The sequence below is a fragment of the Lethenteron reissneri genome, chromosome 51, assembly GCF_015708825.2.
Source record: "Lethenteron reissneri isolate LAM-NWPU_2019-01 chromosome 51, ASM1570882v1, whole genome shotgun sequence".
NCBI classification, from domain to species: Eukaryota; Metazoa; Chordata; class Hyperoartia; order Petromyzontiformes; family Petromyzontidae; genus Lethenteron; species Lethenteron reissneri.
The window spans coordinates 5,754,449-5,774,450 of NC_083829.1; the positions used below are offsets into that span (position 1 = coordinate 5,754,449).

Genomic DNA, 20,002 nt, shown 5'->3' on the forward strand with positions numbered 1-20,002 from the left:
CTTTCGGTAAAGTCACGTAGATAGAAAAGATAATTTCACAAAAAAATAATAAAAGCAACAAAAATATTTTCTATTTATAAAAAAAATTCTACCTACGTGACTTTACCGAAAGAACCAAGAATATGTTGTGTGATTTGTTGACCTTTCCGTAACTTTCTACTGCTATCGCGTTTTTGTATTGTTTGTTGTTATCGTTCTGACCCGCCCCCACTGGACATAGGCAAACTACCCTCTTGAGGTGCTTCTCTAGAGCTCCCTCGAGTGGAGGCCATCTCGCCGACAGTGGCGTGGACAAGACGACTGAACATCTGTGGGGGAGAAAAAAAAGAGTTTGAAAGCTCATCGGATTCCTCCTGCGCGGTTTGGGTCTCATTCTTCTTCTTGGTTCTTCCGGTAAAGTCACGTAGAAGGGAAGTAATAAAATAATAAAAATTAAACATAATAAAATAATTCTCAAGACGTTTCGGCCACAACGCAAGCAGTCGTCCTCAGGTCTGTCGGGGAGACAGCGTCTGAATTAAACACCACCAGGCTTGGAGCGTCTATTTAAGCTGGGTTGGAAGGGGAAGAGCGCCTTGACAAAATCATTTTTCGGTAAAGTCACGTAGAATGGAAATAATAAAATAATAAAAATAAAACATGATGTGGTGTTATTGTCCCCATGGAGGAGGCTCGTGAAGAACGCTGCTGTTGGAGGCAGTCGCTCTCCAGCAATAACGGAGAGCAGAGGAGCGACGCTCACAACAACGAGCGGAGCACCGGGCGGATAAAATAGAGCAAGTTGGCAAAGTGGGGGGTTACAGCTGGGTGCATCTACCGGTCATCTCAGTCAAGTTCAAGTTTATTTATTAGGTATAGCCCTGTGAGCCATTCGGCTCTTGAATCGGGTGCAACCGCAACAAACAAAAAACAAAAACATGAACAAGGAAACATCTTAAAGTGACTATGTGCAAACAGAAAATCCAAGAAAAATTTACCCGTAAAAACAAAGCTTTTCACTATAAATCCTTTATATGCGTGGCGGCTAGAGTCCTCTCGTCCTCTGGCTTGAGATGGATGCCACCTATGGGTCAGATGATTGCCTGCCACCATTAAGTAATTGGTAATTAAATATAAAAAAAAATTCCTAAAAAGTGTAAAATTTTGGAAAAAAATTTTCACGAAAATAAATTGTCACGGGAAGTGGGTTAAAAAACGACCGAAAGATTTGCACGGTCGTAAGCGCGCAAGCAAGCAAGTAGGATTTAAAAAGACAGCAAAATATTGCAGAAAAGGCACCGTACACCAACGCTGTGTACAAAAATCCCAGTGGGATGCAAGTCAAACAACAACAGCCAACCCACGGCGCCTGCTGCGTCTGTCCCCGAGGCCTCCTTCACGTGGCCTCAAAGTACACCTGGCCTGGCACAAGCCCCTTGGTGACGTCACCGCTACTTCGGAGCGAATGGATGTTGTAGTTAATTGTGTACCACTGCCAACTAGCATCAGCAACACCATATCATTTGATTTATAATCTGGCTGTATGCGTACAATGTTGGGCAACTCCATAAAGCAGGGGAGAGGTGGACAGGTGAGGTGACTAAACCGTGTTAAGGTGTTCTCTCAAAACTCACCTGTTTCGCCTGGCATACACATACATTACTATATTTTGCCACTGGTAAAGGAGGTCTCATAGTGTAAATGCTTACCCCGAGCTCTGAATACTCTGATAGTGCGCTGTTTTTGAGTTGTACGCCTTTTGGCGTCATCTGGTCCAACACCAATGGAGACTAGGCTCTAAGAAAAGCTGTCTCGGGTGTGGACCAATCAACTTCAAGGACAGTTGCATATCATTATCATTATCAGAGTTGTTTCTTTTTGTTTGCATTTTGACTGCTTGTGTTGTGGTTATTGCAAACATGATCCCTGGTATAAAGGTGTCAGTTTTGTACCAGTTGAAAGGGTAAAAACCTATTACTATACACATACATGTCAACCCCTTATCAGTGCCAACCTTATTACAGATCAATTCCGACCTTATTGGTCACCCCGTGCTCTCAACATTCATCCTACAAAGTCCCATCACAAGGGAGAAACACAAACAAATAGACAAACATGTACAACATGTATAAGAATACGGGTAAACCATATGGGTTGACAGGTATGCATACACTTCCCATGTATGACCAGTGGACTTTGGACTTTATAGTACCTTATTTATATTTCCTAACCATTGAGACCCCTGCATGAACTGCGCCTAATACATGTCAATTATTATTACTAGGTGTATTAAAAAATAAAAACTCGCGAGAAAATGCATAAACTTTGAGCATTCGAAAGTGACCCAAATTCCGGATAGGAGACCCCAAGAGATGGCGAGACATTGCTGTTTGAAGCACTTTATAAATAAAGTAGAGTGGATGTCAAGTGCCATCTGTGTTGACTTGGCAACACACTACCCCACTCACCCAACGCCACCCCCTAATAACAATACGAAAATAACTCAACACATTTGCCAATAACACGGCCTCAAAAGGGAGGGGAAAAAAATTAGGTGACGTTTCGGGCAATGGCCCTAAGAGATGCTTGTGAGGTGGTGCTGGAATAAAGATGTGTTGAAGGTGGCGCGCTGTAGTTCGTGTAAGTTGTATGTGCGTTAAACTTCTTTCGCATCGTACGTAGCCAACGGTGCTAATCGGAGGTGCGGGAGGGGAAGTTGTTGGATGAGGATAAAGGGTGAGTTAATTCTATATTTAAAGCTTTCGTGACTGCAAGGATTCATACTCTTAGTTCTTTCGGTAAAGTCACGTAGGTAAAAAAATGAAAGTAAAATTAATAAAAAATAAAACAATACAATCACGACGTTTCGGAGGCAACACAAGTCTCCGTCATCAGGTGGGACCGTCACAGCAAGAGTTGCCTCCGAAACGTCGTGATTTTGTTTTATTTTTATTAATTTTAATTTCATTTGTTACCTACGTGACTTTACCGAAAGAACTAAGAGTAAATGTGAGTTAGTTGTGATCAAGATTTGGGGGGGAGACGAGCTCGGGATTCTACGGTGTGCGGTGGTCGGGGGTTCATCACCATGGGTGGTCTTCGTCTTCACATCACGTTGCGACCGAGGATGAAGTCAGCTTGACATCTGAATATCGCAGCTCCGCGTGATCGTGACACCAGCGGCTGAAGTGGACCCCCTCCCACGGCCCCTCCCCCCCAATGTTGACGCTGCGATTTGGAATATTCTCGATCAATCTCTATCGCTCGCTCCTTGTACGCGTTAAAAGTTGCTCGATTTTTTTTGTTCCTATGTCGCTGGGATTCGATTTTTTTTCTTCCCATCTCTCTCGCCGGGCAAACTCTCGCCGGGCAAACACGCACTCACCTACCTCTCATCTCACTCTACTCCCCTCCACACACTCTCCTGCCTCTCCCCTCTCATCTCACTCTACTCCCCTCCATGCACTCTCCTACCTCTCCCCTCTCATCTCACTCTACTTCCCTGCACGCTCTCTCCTACCTCTCCCTTCTCATCTCACTCTACTCCCCTCCACGCACTTTCCTACCTCTCCCCTCTCATCTCACTCTACTCCTCTCCACGCACTCTCCTACCTCTCCCTTCTCATCTCACTCTACTCCCCTCCACACGCTCTCCTACCTCTCCACTCTCATCTCACTCTATTCCCATCCACGCACTCTCCTACCTCTCATCTCACTCTACTCCCCTCCACACTCTCCTACCTCTCATCTCACTCTACTCCCCTCCACGCACTCTCCTGCCTCTCCCCTCTCATCTCACTCTACTCCCCTCCACACGCTCTCCTACCTCTCCCCTCTCATCTCACTCTACTCCACGCACTCTCATACCTCTCCATTCTCATCTCACTCTACTCCCCTCCGCGCTCTCTCCTACCTCTCCCCTCTCATCTCACTCCACTCCCCTCCATACAATCTCCTACCTCTCCCCTCTCATCTCACTCCACTCCCCTCCACACACTCTCCTACCTCTCCCCTCTCATCTCACTCCACTCCCCTCCACACACTCTCCTACCTTTCCCCTCTCATCTCACTCTACTCCCCTCCACGCACTCTCCTACCTCTCCCCTCTCATCTCACTCTACTCCCCTCCACGCACTCTCCTACCTCTCCCTTCTCATCTCACTCTACTCCCCTCCACGCTCTCTCCTACCTCTCCCCTCTCATCTCACTCTACTCCCCTCCACGCTCTCTCCTACCTCTCCCCTCTCATCTCACTCTACTCCCCTCCACGCACTCTCCTGCCTCTCCCCTCTCATCTCACTCTACTCCCTTCCACGCTCTCTCCTACCTCTCCCCTCTCATCTCACTCTACTCCCCTCCACACACTCTCCTGCCTCTCCCCTCTCATCTCACTATACTCCCCTCCACGCACTCTCCTACCTCTCCCCTATCATCTCACTCTACTCCCCTCCACGCACTCTCCTACCTCTCCCCTCTCATCTCACTATACTCCCCTCCACGCACTCTCCTACCTCTCCCCTATCATCTCACTTTACTCCCCTCCACGCACTCTCCTGCCTCTCCACTATCATCTCACTCTACTCCCCTCCACGCACTCTCCTGCCTCTCCCCTATCATCTCACTCTACTCCCCTCCACGCACTCTCCTGCCTCTCCCCTATCATCTCACTCTACTCCCCTCCACGCACTCTCCTGCCTCTCCCCTATCATCTCACTCTATTCCCCTCCACGCTCTCTCCTACCTCTCCCTTCTCATCTCACTCTACTCCCCTCCACGCTCTCTCCTACCTCTCCCCTCTCATCTCACTCTATTCCCCTCCACGCACTCTCCTGCCTCTCCCTTCTCATCTCACTCTACTCCCCTCCACGCGCTCTCCTACCTCTCCCCTCTCATCTCACTCCACTCCCCTCCACACACTCTCCTACCTCTCCCCTCTCATCTCACTCCACTCCCCTCCACGCACTCTCCTACCTCTCCCCTCTCATCTCACTCTACTCCCCTCCACGCGCTCTCCTACCTCTCCCCTCTCATCTCACTCCACTCCCCTCCACACACTCTCCTACCTCTCCCCTATCATCTCACTCTACTCCCCTCCACGCACTCTCCTGCCTCTCCCCTCTCATCTCACTCTACTCCCCTCCACGCACTCTCCTACCTCTCCCTTATCTCACTTCACTCCCCTCCACGCACTCTCCTACCTCTCCCCTCTCATCTCACTCCACCACCCTTGCACTCACTCTCCCACAGTCGACAGGGGAGGGAGGAGGGGCCCACCGTAGGCGCACACGTGGCTAGAACGTGGCTTTCGGCGGAGGATCAAATTCAAATCTCCCGCGCGAACGACGCCCCTCCCCTACTCACCCCGCCCACGAGTGCGGCTTCTCCCATTGGTCGCCGCGCCCGTGACGTCACGTGTGACCCGCCCATTGAGCACTCCTCACTCAACATGGCGGCGATGAGGCTGGTGAAGGTAAGAGGCAGGGCCGTGGTTGACCTCTGCGTTGCGTCCTTAAGCCGCGGCGGTCAGCTCCGACGTAAGAGTCAGGCGCTACGTCGGCAATGCGATGCGCATCGAGGCACGAGCTTCTCGGTAAATATCGAGGTCGGAAACGGGAGGAATAAGCGGCGGGGGTGGGGGTGGTGGGGTCACTCGCCGTAGCGGTAGTTGGCGCGGTAAACCCGGCATCGCGATCAGGCAAGAGCGTAGGCTTCGATACCGACCAGGCCGCGGCTGATTGTGCTCTGCGTTCTGCTCGCTCTGTCGTCTCCTGTGATCAATTAATTATTGCCTCGCTGCTTCAAGATATTATTTCCAGCGTACCTCTTCGCTGGCTGCCTCAGGAGAGCAGCGTAAATTCCACATTGCCGTGACGTGGCCAGTACATCCATCCATATGCCACTTGCGAACGAGACGACAGCATTTTACCCGTAACATCCTCACCCCTTACGAGTTCTCAACTGGTCACTCGAAATCTACTTTAATAACAAGACTAGCGCTGTTATTTCTTACGAAGTGGTACGAGCTTTTATCGACCTCGCGTGATGATGGTGGTAATTGCCTTGGGGGTTTTAAACTAAACTCCGCTAGCTGTCCAGAGATAGTGGTGACTTCCATGCTGTTACGGTGAGGACAGGTCAATCTGGATTTGACGTTTTCGTGACTGCAGGGATCCATACACTGTGGTTCTTTCGGTAAAGTCACGTAGGTAGAAAGTAAAATATATCACGACGTTTCGGGCGCAACACAAGCGTCCGTCATCAGGTGGGACAACCACAGAGTGAGGACAGGTCAGTTGTGACAGTCGCTGTCACTTTAAACTTATTTGTAGGTGTTTTTCAGAAGCGAACTGGCTACCACAAACGATAGCTCAACACTGTGGCTTTTCACGTGGAAATATTAGCAGCCAAATACTCTAAACGCGTGTTTCTTCAATTTAAACGTGGAAGGGAAATAAACCCGGAGGACCCGGAGAAAAATCCACGCCACCACAGGGAGAGAGAGACACGCAGACTCCAAATATACAGCAGGTGTCAGGGTTGGGATCGAACCCACGACCTCCTGTATACCAGGCGAGGTAGTTAACATCTCCTAGCCACCGTGATGATGATGATGAGAGAGAGAGACACGCAAACTCCAAATATACAGCAGGTGTCAGGGTTGGGATCGAACCCACGACCTCCTGTATACCAGGCGAGGTAGTTAACATCTCCTAGCCACCGTGATGATGATGATGAGAGAGACACGCAAACTCCAAATATACAGCAGGTGTCAGGGTTGGGATCGAACCCACGACCTCCTGTATACCAGGCGAGGTAGTTAACATCTCCTAGCCACCGTGATTATGATGAGAGAGAGAGACACGCAAACTCCAAATATACAGCAGCAGGCATTGTCAGGGTTCGGAATCGAACCCACGACCTCCTGTATACCAGGCGAGGTAGTTAACATCTCATAGCCACCACGGCACAAAACAGGGTGGTGTGGTAAAGTATGGTCAACAAACCATGTGACTAAAGTTTGATTTGTTTAACCATGAGAAATCGAAAGAAACCAAGTTTAGTCTCAGTTTGCCGGAGTGACATGGGGTTACCAAGGAAGCCTTCATCCAGCAGTGGATTGTTAAAGGGCTGTAAATCAAGAGGTTCATTATCTCTTTTTTGGAGAGGGAGACGGAGTTACGCAAGGTACAGTTATGCAACTGCAGCACTGTACTATATGTGCGTGCGTGGTGTCACCACTGTCCATTTATGTAACATGCCAGCAAATTTCGTGGTGTTGAATAATACGTAAATGCAACTGTTTTATTTTACTCGTGTGCCATTACAAATGGGTCACATTCTACGAGTTGTACGGGCTTCGCTGTATCCAGCAGAGGGCAGCACGGCAATGTCCATTGTCAATATTTATACTGGTAGGAACCCACTGGTTCCACCAGCCCACAGGGGATTATTGTGTCCGTCCGTCGTGCAGGGAGGGGCTGGTTGGGGAGGGAGGGGAGGGTGGGTAGGGGCTGGGTGGGGAGGGGCTGGTCACCCCGTGGTGCCTTTATAAAACTCAACGTTTAACCTACTCACGCCGGCTTGTGCCCACCCTCACAGTCGGGCATATTTGCGGAATACACCACGCCGCCGTTGACCCTGGCCATTGACCGAGCAACCCAACGTTGCTACCAGCTCTCTCTGCAGGACAATGTGTTACTGGAGGAATCCGATGAGCTATAAAGCTCTTTTTCACCAACGTCCAGTAGTATTGTCCACGCCACTGCTGGCGAGAGGGTCTCCACTTTAGGGAGCTCGAGAGAACCACCTCAAGAGGGTACTTTGCCTACTCTTCCACACTGGACCAGGCATGTCGTGAAAGGCGACAGGATCCACACTTTTAGCCCACCACCACAAGCGACTCGGCCGAGGGAAAGATGCCATCGGCTCGATCTCCCGGCGTGGCAGTTGAAACATTGGCACAAGTCTCTTACACCCCCCTTCTTCTGTTCACTAAATCAGTATAAATGGGTGCGCAACATTAAAGTCGATGGGTACGTTGCATGTGTCGGGGTAAAAGTGTGGGTATGCCCACCACTGCCAAAGACGTCTTAGGCAACGTGGAAGAGAAGGCAGATAATGCCTCCTAAAGCCTCCGTCTCGTGGACGCCCTTCCGAGAGCAGTGACGTAAGCATGTAAGTACAGGGCTACATAGCTATACCTACCTTCACTTGCCGGTCAAGGTTCGTCCACCCGCACTATACACGTGTAGAGGAGTAAAATGGGGACGTGACGTCAGGTGTGCCGTTCAGTGCGATGACGTCACGTCTCCTAGGGTACTTAAGGGAGACCCCGTGACGTAAGCGGGGTCACTGTGGGAATGGGTAGAGTAAGAAGGGTGAAGAGGGAACCAGTGGGTAGAGAGAGGGATCGACTAGTGAGTCTGGGGAGAAGCTGGTGGTAGCCGTAGAGGTGCTTCTCTCTCCGGTCGGTGGAGTCGGCAGAGTTCACGATCCGACACGAGAGAGAGAGACCGGAGCTAGCCGGCAGGGACCCGGACTCAGAGTAGGAGCCCTAGCCCCTGGGAGTTGTGCACCCTGCTGTGTAATATTGATAAGCTTTAATAAACCCTGGCGAAAGCCCTTAACTTTCGATTTAAAGCTTTCGTGACTGCAGGGATCCATCTTCTTGGTTCTTTCGGTAAAGTCACGTAGAAGGGAAGCAATAAAATAATAAAAATAAAACATAATAAAATAAAATATTATATTATTTTATAAAATAAAACATTATAAAATAAAATATTATATTATTTTATTTTATTATGTTTTATTTTTATTATTTTATTGCTTCCCTTCTACGTGACTTTACCGAAAGAACCAAGAAGATGGAGCCCTTAACTTACCTCCGTCTCCGAGTGCGTCCGTGGGAGCTTCTCTACACATGGACAGGACATGCTGTAATGCAACCAAAACAACACACGGCTGTACGCACCGCTCACGCCTCTGTACGCGCGGACACGCAGTGGCGTCATCTTTTCACCCCCCCCGCGTGATCGCGCGTAGGATGGGCTGGTGGCGCTGGTGACGGGGGGAGCGTCAGGGCTGGGCCGCGCCACGGCGGAGCGCGTGGTCCGCCAGGGCGGCCGCGCCATCCTCGTGGACCTGCCCTCGTCAGACGGCGCCGCAGTGGCGCGCGAGCTGGGCGACGCCTGCGCCTGGGCGCCGGCCGACGTGGGTACCGCACCGCCGGCAAACTGTGTAGCGCCGGCGTGGCCAAACCGCCATGGACATCGCGGCGACTGATTCTGACACCGCCACCAGCACCACCACCGCCAGCACCACCACCGCCACCACCAGCACCGCCACCGCCAGCACCACCACCAGCACCACCACCGCCAGCACCACCACCAGCACCACCATCACCAGCACCACCACCAGCACCACCACCGCCAGCACCACCGCCAGCACCACCGCCAGCACTGCTACCAGCACTGCCAAGGCCACCGGTCTCACCAACAACACCGCTGCCACCACCAGCAATACCGAGGCCACTCCTGGTGTTGCCAGAGCTATGGATGCCACCGCCGCTGACACCACCGGCACTACCGAGAACCAGCGACACCACTCGCGTCATCGCTCGCCACCAACACCACCACCAACAACACTACCGATACAGAGATTAATTTCACAATATTCAATCAGCCGTTGCGAGAATAAAGTTAGTGAGGCATTAAAATCACCACCACTGCTATTGCCACCACTGCCACCAATGTCTCCAAACAGGGCCATTTGTGTGTGTGCATGTTGGGTGGGGAGCTGTCGTGTAGCGGTTAGCGCGCTGCGCTGTTAAGCCAGCGACTTGAGTTCGATTCCCGCTCACGGCCACCAACACCAGTGACGATTATCTGAACTGGTTCTAGGTCTCCCCTAGGTCGATTCAACCTCAAATGAGTACCCGGTGTGGATGGTGTGTAAAAACCGCAACCGGGGAGACAAAGGCGACCAGAGCGTGGTGCTGACCACCCACGCCCTCATGCGCCGTATCGGCCTTCATAGGTGCTCGCTAACAGCACTTGCCCCAACAGTCTGTTCATGCTATACCGGGGATCTTTGTTGGGTGGGAGCAGGTGACGAGTGAGGAGGAGGTGGGAGCGGCGGTGGCCTTGGCGCGGGAGAAGTTTGGCCGTCTGGACGCGGCCGTGAACTGCGCGGGTATCGCCATCGCCCTCAAGACGTACAACTTCAAGCGCAACACCGCGCACGGGCTCGCTGACTTCCAGAGAGTGCTGCATGTGAGTCACCATCACCAGCACCATCAGCACCATCAGCACCATCACCGGCACCACCAACACCGCTGGCACCGCCATCACCGCCATCATCAGTGGAACCAGCACCGTCAACACCTTCACCAACACTTTCACTACCTTCATCACCGGCAACACCAATGCTACCACCAGCACCATGATCACCAACGATGTTTGGCGATGTTGCTGTTGATGGTTGCGATGCATGCGGGTGACCGTGGTGGTGATGTTTACGGTGACGATAGTTGCGGTGCACAAAGGTAAACGTGGTGGTCTTGACGATGACGACGTTGATGACGACGGTTGCGGTGGGCAATGGTGAACGTGGTGGTGATGTTGACGATGATGACGTTGATGACGACGGTTGCGGTGGGCAATGGTGAACGTGGTGGTGACGATGATGACGATGATGACGATGACGGCGGTTGTGGCGTGTGCAGGTGAATGTGGTGGGCTCGTTCAACGTGATCCGTCTGGCCGCTGGCGAGATCGGGCGTAACGAACCAGACTGCTCGGGACAGCGCGGGGTCATCGTCAACACGGCCAGCGTGGCCGCGTACGACGGGCAGGTGTGACCCACGGGGGTTATGTACATAACAATCCCTGTTCACCGCTAAGGGGCGGTTATGTCACCACAAGGCCGGCACGAGTGGTGATGTTTACACATCGGACCAGGTGCACATATATATTCATGTGTTTTGTGTATATTCATGTTTGTTCATACGTGTGCAAACAGTGCATATTTTATGCATGTGTATGCATATGCTTGTGTGTGGGGAGCGCTAGGGAGCGATGGTGCAGCGGTTAGCGCGCTGCGCTAAGAACCTGGCGACCCAAGTTCGATTCCTGCTCACGGCCAACACCAGTGACGATTATCTGAACCGGTCCTGGGCCTCCCCTAGGTCGACTTAGCCTTAAATGAGTACCTTGTGCGATGTGTAAACATCGCTACTAGGGAGACAGGCGGCCGGGCGTGGTATTTTTTTTGGGGGAGCGCTGGTGTAGTGGTTACTGCACTGCACTACACAACCCAGCGACCAGTTTGATTCCCACTTACGGCCAACACCATGAGCGCCGAATATCTGAACTGGTCTTGGGGCTCCCGGAGGTCAACTGCCTTAAAAAAAGTACCTGGTACTGTGTGTATAAAACATCAGTACTGGGGAGACAAAGGCAGCCGGGCTTGCTGGTGGCCACCCACCCCCTCGTGTGCTGATCCGGCCTTTGTAGGTGCTCGCGAAAAGCACCTACAAAGGCCGTTGTCTATTCCTCTGTATGTGTATCTATCTGCCAGTCATCTCAGTCAACCCATGGCACCTGGGTCTGTCCTGTGACCTGCCAGCGGGCGTTGAACACTTCACGTGACCTTAAAGTGCACACAGCCTGGCATGAGCGCCGTGGTGACGCCACCGCCACTTGGTCGCGAATGGCGTTTTTTGTTGCAGTGTATACATCTGTCTCTGCGTGCATCTGCGTGTTTCTGCGCGTCTTGTCGATATTGTACGATTCACAGGTTGGCCAGGTCGCCTACTCGGCCTCCAAGGGCGCCATCGTGGGCATGACGCTGCCGATAGCGCGCGACCTGGCGCCCCAGGGCATCCGCGTGATGACCATCGCTCCCGGTGAGGCCTCCAGAGCGTGCGCGATCGCATCTAAACACACCCCGGCTCAGAGGAGTTCTAACGTCCACTCCTGCTCGTCCCCGATCCGTACGTCGTCATCATCGGCAGCCGTGGTTGAGGCAACAATGATGTCGCGTAAAAAAAACTGTAATTCGCAGAAACATCACAGGATTAGGTGGGTTACCCCCCGCCCCCCACCCCCCCGCCAAGAAATTCAGCGCGTGACTTACAAAAAGTCACGCGCTGAATATCAGGAAGGAAGTGCCCAATCTGACGTGTCGCCCACAGCCACTTCCAAGATGCCACTTTAAGTCTGAATTCAGATTCACGATTTCCATGGCCACCATGGTCAATCCAATTCCTGGATGAAGGCCTCCTCCCCCAAGCCGTCGCCATCTCTCAACAGTCCTTGCAGTAAACACATTCCTGCGGAGGGAGCTGGTAGGAACGTTGGGTTGCTCGGTCAATGGCCAGGGTCAACGGCGGCGTGGTGTATTCCGCAAATATGCCCGACTGTGAGGGCGGGCACAAGCCGGCGTGAGTAGGTTAAACGTTGAGTTTTATAAGGGCACCACGGAGTGACCAGCCCCTCCCCACCCAGCCCCACCCCTCCCAGCCCCACCCAGCCCCTCCCTCCCCACCCAGCCCCTCCCTGCACGATGGACGGACGGACACAATAATCCCCTGTGGGCTGGTGTAACCAGGAGGTTCCTACCAGTAGGAATCCACCCAGCACGTGCACTTGGACTGAGCTCACTGCTCCATCTCCCCTGCTACGCTTCCTTTTCTGGCTGCCGCTCGGTTGTTATGCTCAAACCACCGGCCATCATCCCTTGCCGTCAGAATCAGAATCTTTATTTATCCTGGAGAAATCTGTGGAGTTATGAAGCCCCCTTTTTCACACGTGTCCAGTTTTCAGTGTGGTGGTTAGCGCGCCGCGCCACGAACCTGGCGACCCGGGTTCGATTCCCGCTCACGGCCAACACCGGTGACGAATATCTGAACCAGTCCTGGGCCTCCCCTAGGTCGACTCGGCCTCGAATAAGTAACTGGTGCGGTGTGTAAACAACGCCACTAGGGAGACAAAGGCGGCCAGGCGTAACGCTGGCCACCCACCCCCTCGTGTGCCGTGCTGGCCCTCATAGGTGCTCGCTAACAGCACTTGCCAAATTCTATCAAGGCTATATGGGGGACCTTTGTTTGTATGTATATCTGTTAATGTGTCTAAACAAGTCTGCGCGCTTGTATATGCGCGTCTGTCCATCCTCCCAGGCTTGTTTGCGACGCCGCTACTCATGACGCTGCCCGAGAAGGTGCGCGAATTCCTGGCGCGCCAGGTGCCTTTCCCCAGCCGCCTGGGTGACCCCTCCGAGTACGCGCAGTTGGTACAGTCCATCTTGGAGAACCCCATGCTTAATGGGGAGGTCATCCGGCTGGACGGCGCCATCCGCATGCAGCCTTGACTCGCGAGGGGAGCGGTGAGGAGCAGGTGAAATCAAAGTGGACTTTCCCAACAACCTTGCCCCACTCCTCCACGCCACCACTTTCGTCCACGCAAAGTGGGTACGGTCCATCGCAGAGTTGCGGGCAATGGGACCGCGTGGCCAATCGCAGCTTTGCAGTCACGTGGGGCTAACCGAGCTAATTCGACGTGACCGCCGCGAAAAGAGGCTTCCGTTACGTCGCGTCCGATTGGTTCGACGGGCACCGTGCGATCGCTCCGCTGGGCGTGCGTTTGGCCACCTACCGCGCTGTGTGCCGCGGAGATATTTTCATGGTTGCAGTGTCGTAGAAAGTTTGGAACGATTTGGCGGGATTGGCCGGGGGGGGGGGGGGAGAAAAAAATAGTTAACTCTGGACAGATTTTCTGGGTTACAGATGAAACCTTACTTACAAAACAATAACGATGAAATATCTCGAACGACGCTTTTGATTCATGAAACATGTGTGCGCGTCGCACATTTAAATGATTCCGAGCTTCTCACTCGTCGAGGGTCAGCGACTCTGTGGCTCTTGGCGACCCCGAAACACGTCGGCAAGTAAACCAATCGACAATAGAGACGTGACGGTAATTGTTTTCATAGTATTATTTACATAATTGCATTGTTTTATCCGGATCATTCATCCTCTCCCCCACCTCAGCCATACCCCGGATTATTGAGAGGTTGACTCTCGCCCTACCTACCTGTAATTTCAGCCACATTTGTACCAGGCAACAACCTCGTACGTCCAACATTTCGCTTGCTTTTGCGTGTAATTTCACGATTAATGTGCAACTGTGAACTGCTTAGGGATTTGCTCGTAATTGTCACGGGTTACTTTCGTTTCGCAAAATCGCCTTTACACACCCTTGCAAAGGCTTCATTAAATCGTCGATTCTCGCTTGAAAAGTTACGAACATTCTAGTGCCTCGGGGTGTCACTGAAAAAATATGAATTAAAATTTTGGAGTTCATATCCCATCGAATTGTCAGATGCAGTTGTTTTTAGGCAGAGAAAGGGAATCGGGTCTTGAGTTTCAACTTGAACAGGGCAGAGAGAGTACGTGTGAAGTCTTGAGTATTTGTGCGAGTCCGTGTGTCTCGGCGAATTGCATAAATGTATGAGTGTGTGTGAATCTATGGGTATCAATTCTGTGGGGCCTATTTTCGTTGGAGTCTATGTGTCTCTGTGAATTATCGTATGAGTCTACGGGTCTCTGCGTGAGTTGCTCAGCAACCGCACCTCAACAACAAGAACGGTCATCCTTGCACCAATTGTTGCCTCCCGGCGGTTTGGTTCTGAGTGGTGCCTCCCATCTGACTGGCCACCATCGATGTTATAAATTCAGTTGGTTGCCGAGTTCCCATTTAGTTTCCATCCACAAAGTACGCTTCTCAGCACCAATCGCCGAGTTAAAAAAAAAAAACGACATCAGTTGCCTTGCAGAGTGCATTTCACAAGAAATCACACACGGTGCGTTCCGTAAACACAACGAACGAACGCTTACCTTGGGGATAAGAGACGTTCCGAGGCTAAGCCCAATTTGGGGGAGAGGTCACGACCCCGAGGTTGGAAACTACTGGAGATATCGTCCGTGTGTCAGTCCGTCCGTCCAACGATTCTGACTTTGCCTTTCCCCCGTGAACGTCGCTACATCCATTGGCCGTGGTTCACTTCGCGCCAAGCGTTTCGCGTTCACGAATGATTTGTAAAGAATTCTTACGGATTAATAAAGCGATAAAATACTTGACGTGAAATATTCGCAAAGTTGTCTCTTCCTGGGTGGTTATTTGTGGATTAGTAATTTACTCAAGATTTCGTCTGTGTGTTCGGCTTTGATAGGGATGCCGACGATGACAGTGGTTCTAAAAATGACGAGAAATCAAGATGGACGCACAACTAAACGCACCTATATACACAATGGCACGAAGTGACGGTGACGTCACCACTGCTGCGCTCGTGCCAGGCACGGTGCACTTGGAGGCCGAGCGAAGTACTGAACGGCTCCCTGCCAGCGGGTTACGGGACCGAGCCGGACTTTACGGGTTAACTGACCGAGATGATTGGCAAATGCTCCCCGCTGCTGGCAAAATGAAGGCTTCCCCCCCCCACTCCCCAATCCACCACCATGCCCCTTTCGATGTCACGATGCCTCGCTCCTCACGCCAGATGCTCGTTACCGCTCCATCTCCTCTCACAGTAAGGGTACAGCGATTCCCTCGTTTAACACGGCAAATGCGTTCCTGGAAAGTGCCGCATTAAGCGAGGAATTGCCGAGTCGCTGAATCACGTTTGCGCTGTTAATTCAGCCCCATGTCGGGACAGAAAACTGAGATGAGGGTACGCCACCACCACCATACCCTCATCATTCCGCGGACTGTATCGTACCGCTCAGCCACGCAACTCCAGAAATTCGTTGTCGACTGCTCAGAAAGCGCACTTACAATGGGAGCGTCCCACGTTATAACGGACTCTTTCTGCGCTGTGCGAAGTGTTCCCTTATGGAAGAACCAACCTCGTCACAGCGACAACGTGTAAGAGTGTGAACACGTGATAGGCGAGGACTTACCGTACACAACCAAACGCAAATATTTTCGGGGACGCGGGCAAACACCGACCCCGTGGACCCTCGTTTCTGACGGTTGTGTTTATTTAAATATCACACTTTGCATTTTGATTATCCCTGAAAAATCAAGTACGATATTAAAACGGGTCAGTCACAACCAAAAGAGTCCACGTTAAGCAGACGTTGGTCCTTGCCAAATATACAAATGTCAGTAATAAAATAATGGTACCTGAAGCTCTGTATCAAACTTTGTAACTGTTATACAACCTGTTCTGTATCCTCGAACACGATGCCACATCATCATCAGCAGCAGCAGCAGCAGCCTGAGCTATCCGCTACTGGATAACGTCCTTCCCAGCACCGCATTGGTCATGGGGCTTGCTTGACCATACTTCACCACGCTAGTCAGTGCGGGTGAGTGAAGGGCGAGGCGCCCGGCATCTCACCACTGATATCAGTCGCAGGCAGGAATTGAACTCGGGGCTGCTGGTTTCCTAGTGCAGTGCAGTGACCACTGTGCTATGCCGTACGAATACAGCCACAGAGCCCTCTACTCGTCACAGTGTCAACGCGTCCTTCCAATAGGCCCAATGACAAATATCCGTGAATTGCGTTTACATTTCGAGATGCGCACAGTGCAGTTCACGAACGCGGAATAGCAACAGCAGCAACGAAAACCTTGACACACTTTATATTGATAAGCGGAAGTCAAGAAAATATTCCGGATATAAATTATCCCCAAGTATCTTTTTTTATATCGGCGCTTCATAATTAACATTAAGCGGTAACAAAATATTACATGTACATATTTTTGTTATGGGCGCAGACACCCTGACAGCATTCCACCAGCAGTGGATACAAAACGTTTTTATTAACAGATGGCGGCCCTTCCACAGGGCGTTCATGGAATGTGCGGTGGTGGTGATGGTGGTGATGATGATGATGATGGTGGTGATGGTGGTGGTGGTGGTGATGATGGTGGTGGTGGTGATGATGGTGGTGATGGTGATGATGGTGGTGATGGTGGTGGTGGTGGTGATGATGGTGGTGGTGGTGATGATGGTGGTGGTGGTGGTGATGATGGCGATGGTGGTGATGATGATGATGGTGGTGGTGATGGTAGTGGTGATGATGGTGGTGGTGGTGACGATGATGGTGGTGGTGGTGATGATGGTGATGGTGGTGATGATGGTGATGATGATGGTGATGATGATGGTGGTGGTGATGATGATGGTGGTGGGGACGATGATGGTGGTGGTGAGTGGAATCTATCAGGTCGCCCTCTGCCCTGGTTTTTCTCAGGATCGTCATCTTGTGCAGGAGGTAGCTGTTTGTCCTGGGAAATCTGTCAATCTTCCGAGGACATTGAAAATCGCCGTGGTTTTTTAGTGAGTTTGAGTCGTGATGAAGTTAAGAAAATACACCCCTCAAGGCAATGCATTCGCATGCAGTGCTCTCGCCATTTTGGTAATGACATTCGCGTTCGCTTCACGTAACGGACTCGACGTGTACCTAGCCCGGCACAACCACCGTGTCGACATCACTGACACTTGGTGGCAAATGTCAGCTGTTGTTGATGGCGAGTGGTTATGACAGTGATGGTGGTGATGGTGAGGAGGGTTACGTCCCATGTGGATGATGATGAGAGGAATGCCCCCACCACCCGCCAGAGGTCGCAACCGGGTACCCGATACCCGTACCCTACCCGATACCCGTACCTGGCCGGGTACGGGTACGGGTAGCCATTTGCGACCCTGGTGCGGCCGGGTACGGGTAAGGAATCAAAACCCGTTTGCCACCTCTGCCACCAGCCCATATGATCCGATTGTTTGATTCAAGTCACGATTCGTTCAATGTGCCGACTTCTCTTTTAAACAGTGGAGTTATAGCGCCTCTCGTGTCTGCATTAGAGGCACTACTTTACTCACATGCACGCGATCAGATGCGTGCGTCTTCAGTTTAAGCATAACAATTCTTAAGTGAATTACGATGCCCCTGATGGTGGTATCATCCATGGCGATTTTAGTTTTGTAGAAACCACGCTAACAATGACAGTGAAGGTGATGACGGTGATAACGATCCTGCCGACAATGGTGACGATGACGATGGCATCATCGTGCTGGGTGATGACGTTGATGATGATTCTGCTCATCATGATGGCGGATCAGCTGATTCTGCCACTGACGATTGATGACGTTGATTCCTTCATCACGACCATCCACTCGGCGTGGGCCAACAATGACATTTCTGCCCGTGATGCCGATGTTGAGGATGCTGCTGCTACTGCTGCTGAGACGATGGCACCGATGTCAGGGGTGACATCATGCCCACCATCAGCCTCCGTTATCTCTCCCCCTGCTAGGTGTGCCAACGATGATGATGATGTTCATCACAATCATAGTAATAATGATGATGATACTAACAATGACTTCCAAAAATAAAGATGCCGATGATGATATAGACAATGACAAAGTCGGCGACATCACACCCTCGCTTTCCATTAATATTGTCAACTGGGCAGGCCAACGATGAAGATGACGATGGTGGAGCTGCTCATGTTAATGGTGACATCATTACCACCCTCTCTTCACTTCTTCAGCTACCCAACTACGATGATAAAGTCACAATGCCAATAATAAAACTGCTGATGGCAAATCATTCTGACGAGTACAACGCCAGTGTAACATAGGCCGGGGGTTCACACCCGGAGCGATCAGCTTCTCGAATCAGATCAGCAACTGCTCGAAACATCGCAACGTTAAATTGCCCGCGACTGCTTTGTCCACTTCTGAGCAATGAGTTGCTCAGAAGTGGACAAGGATGTGTGTGTAGGTGTGGCTACACAGTATGGCCATGCCCCTCACAGCAGAGCCCTGCCCCTTGTCTGGTGACCCCCCCCTCCCTCCCACCCGACCCTGGTCAGGATCGTTAAAGTTATGAATTGGTAACGCTCTGCACAGTTGCCTTAGATTCCGAGGCACGGGAAATCCGAGTGGGAAGGCTCCACGAGTGGGTGATTGTGCGTGGAGAAGGCCATCTCCACTGTGAGCAACCCGATGAGAAACCTCGCAACTGGCAACAGAGACACAATTCCGTTGCGCGCAGCCAAGTTGCGTGCAACCGATTGCGCAGGCGCCGAGGACGCGGCTTAGCACCGACCTTCCGCGACTTCCTCTGCCAGGCGTGCCGACGACGATGACGATGATGACGACGATGTCAACAGTCGTGAAGTATTATGACATTACCAATGTCAAATATTAAGGTGCTCATCGCGCTCATAATTCTAACCCTGACGACGACGACGACGACTTAACTAACACCGCCGCCCCCCCCTGATCACTTCTTCTGCTGACCGTGTCGCCCCGCGCGGTTGACGGCCGATGGCGGCGGCGGCCGGAACGTGGTGAGGCCGGGAGATACGGCGGCGGGGCTGTGGCCGGCGCCTTCGGCCGCCGCGGGCGACGGGGGTAGGGTGTCCTGCACCACGTCCGGCACGGCGAGCGCCGGCGGGAGGACCTGAGCGGAGCGCGGCGTCACCCAGCGCTGGCGGTGGAGCGCGGCGTTGGAGGCGGAGGAGCCGGCGTGCGGACGGAAATCCCGCTTGTCCTAACGGGGGAGGAGGAGGACGGGCAAATTGACAATGGGTTTCACGAGAGTGGTGGCTGTTGATTATTTTGGGATGGTGCCCCCCCCCCCCTCGCCCTGCCCCCCCCCCCCGCCCCGGCCCCCACCCCGCCGTGGCCTGCTCCGACACCTCCCCCAAATTAAAACTACTAAAAAATAAACTTTTTTATTTTACCAGGTAGGGCACACTGAGCAATATAGCTCCGTTTCAGAAGCGACCTGGCCACAAATGATAGCTCAACGAAGTGGCTTGTCGCGTGGAAACAACCAATTATCACAATATAGTTCTTCAGGAATTAGTGGTTTTGCATAACGCTGAAGGCTGAGAGAGCTGTGCCCATTTCTGTGGGTTGTTGAAACAATCAATACAACTGCAAGTGGACACATCTTCATAGGTTTTTTTGCACTTTTCTGGCCACAAATGATAGCTCAACGAAGTGGCTTATC

The 20,002-nt window shown here is 51.9% G+C and overlaps 2 protein-coding genes across 2 annotated transcripts in view; one reads left to right on the forward strand and one right to left on the reverse strand.

The window, feature by feature from the left end:
• The first annotated feature begins 5,404 nt into the window (after nt 1-5,404).
• LOC133355481 (3-hydroxyacyl-CoA dehydrogenase type-2-like) lies at nt 5,405-15,122 on the forward strand. The gene is made up of 6 exons (XM_061572798.1): nt 5,405-5,449; nt 9,022-9,189; nt 10,086-10,250; nt 10,703-10,831; nt 11,776-11,884; nt 13,157-15,122. The coding sequence occupies exons 1-6, from the start codon at nt 5,426-5,428 to the stop codon at nt 13,345-13,347; spliced, it is 786 nt and encodes a 261-aa protein (XP_061428782.1). The 5' UTR covers nt 5,405-5,425; the 3' UTR covers nt 13,348-15,122.
• An 854-nt stretch (nt 15,123-15,976) lies between these two features.
• The window catches only part of LOC133355422 (SLIT-ROBO Rho GTPase-activating protein 1-like), a 59,387-nt gene continuing 55,361 nt past the window's right edge, over nt 15,977-20,002 (reverse strand). Inside the window, 1 exon segment of the mRNA XM_061572717.1 lies at nt 15,977-19,537. Within this exon segment, the coding sequence (XP_061428701.1) occupies nt 19,268-19,537 (270 nt within the window). The 3' untranslated portion in view covers nt 15,977-19,267.

Excerpts from the sequence above, each read along its gene's own strand:
- LOC133355481 (XM_061572798.1), top strand. The coding sequence starts at position 5,426 with ATGGCGGCGATGAGGCTGGTGAAG. Across the intron at positions 9,190-10,085 it reads GCGCCTGGGCGCCGGCCGAC|GTGACGAGTGAGGAGGAGGT; the intron begins GTGGGTACCGCA and ends GGGTGGGAGCAG. Across the intron at positions 10,251-10,702 it reads ACTTCCAGAGAGTGCTGCAT|GTGAATGTGGTGGGCTCGTT; the intron begins GTGAGTCACCAT and ends TGGCGTGTGCAG.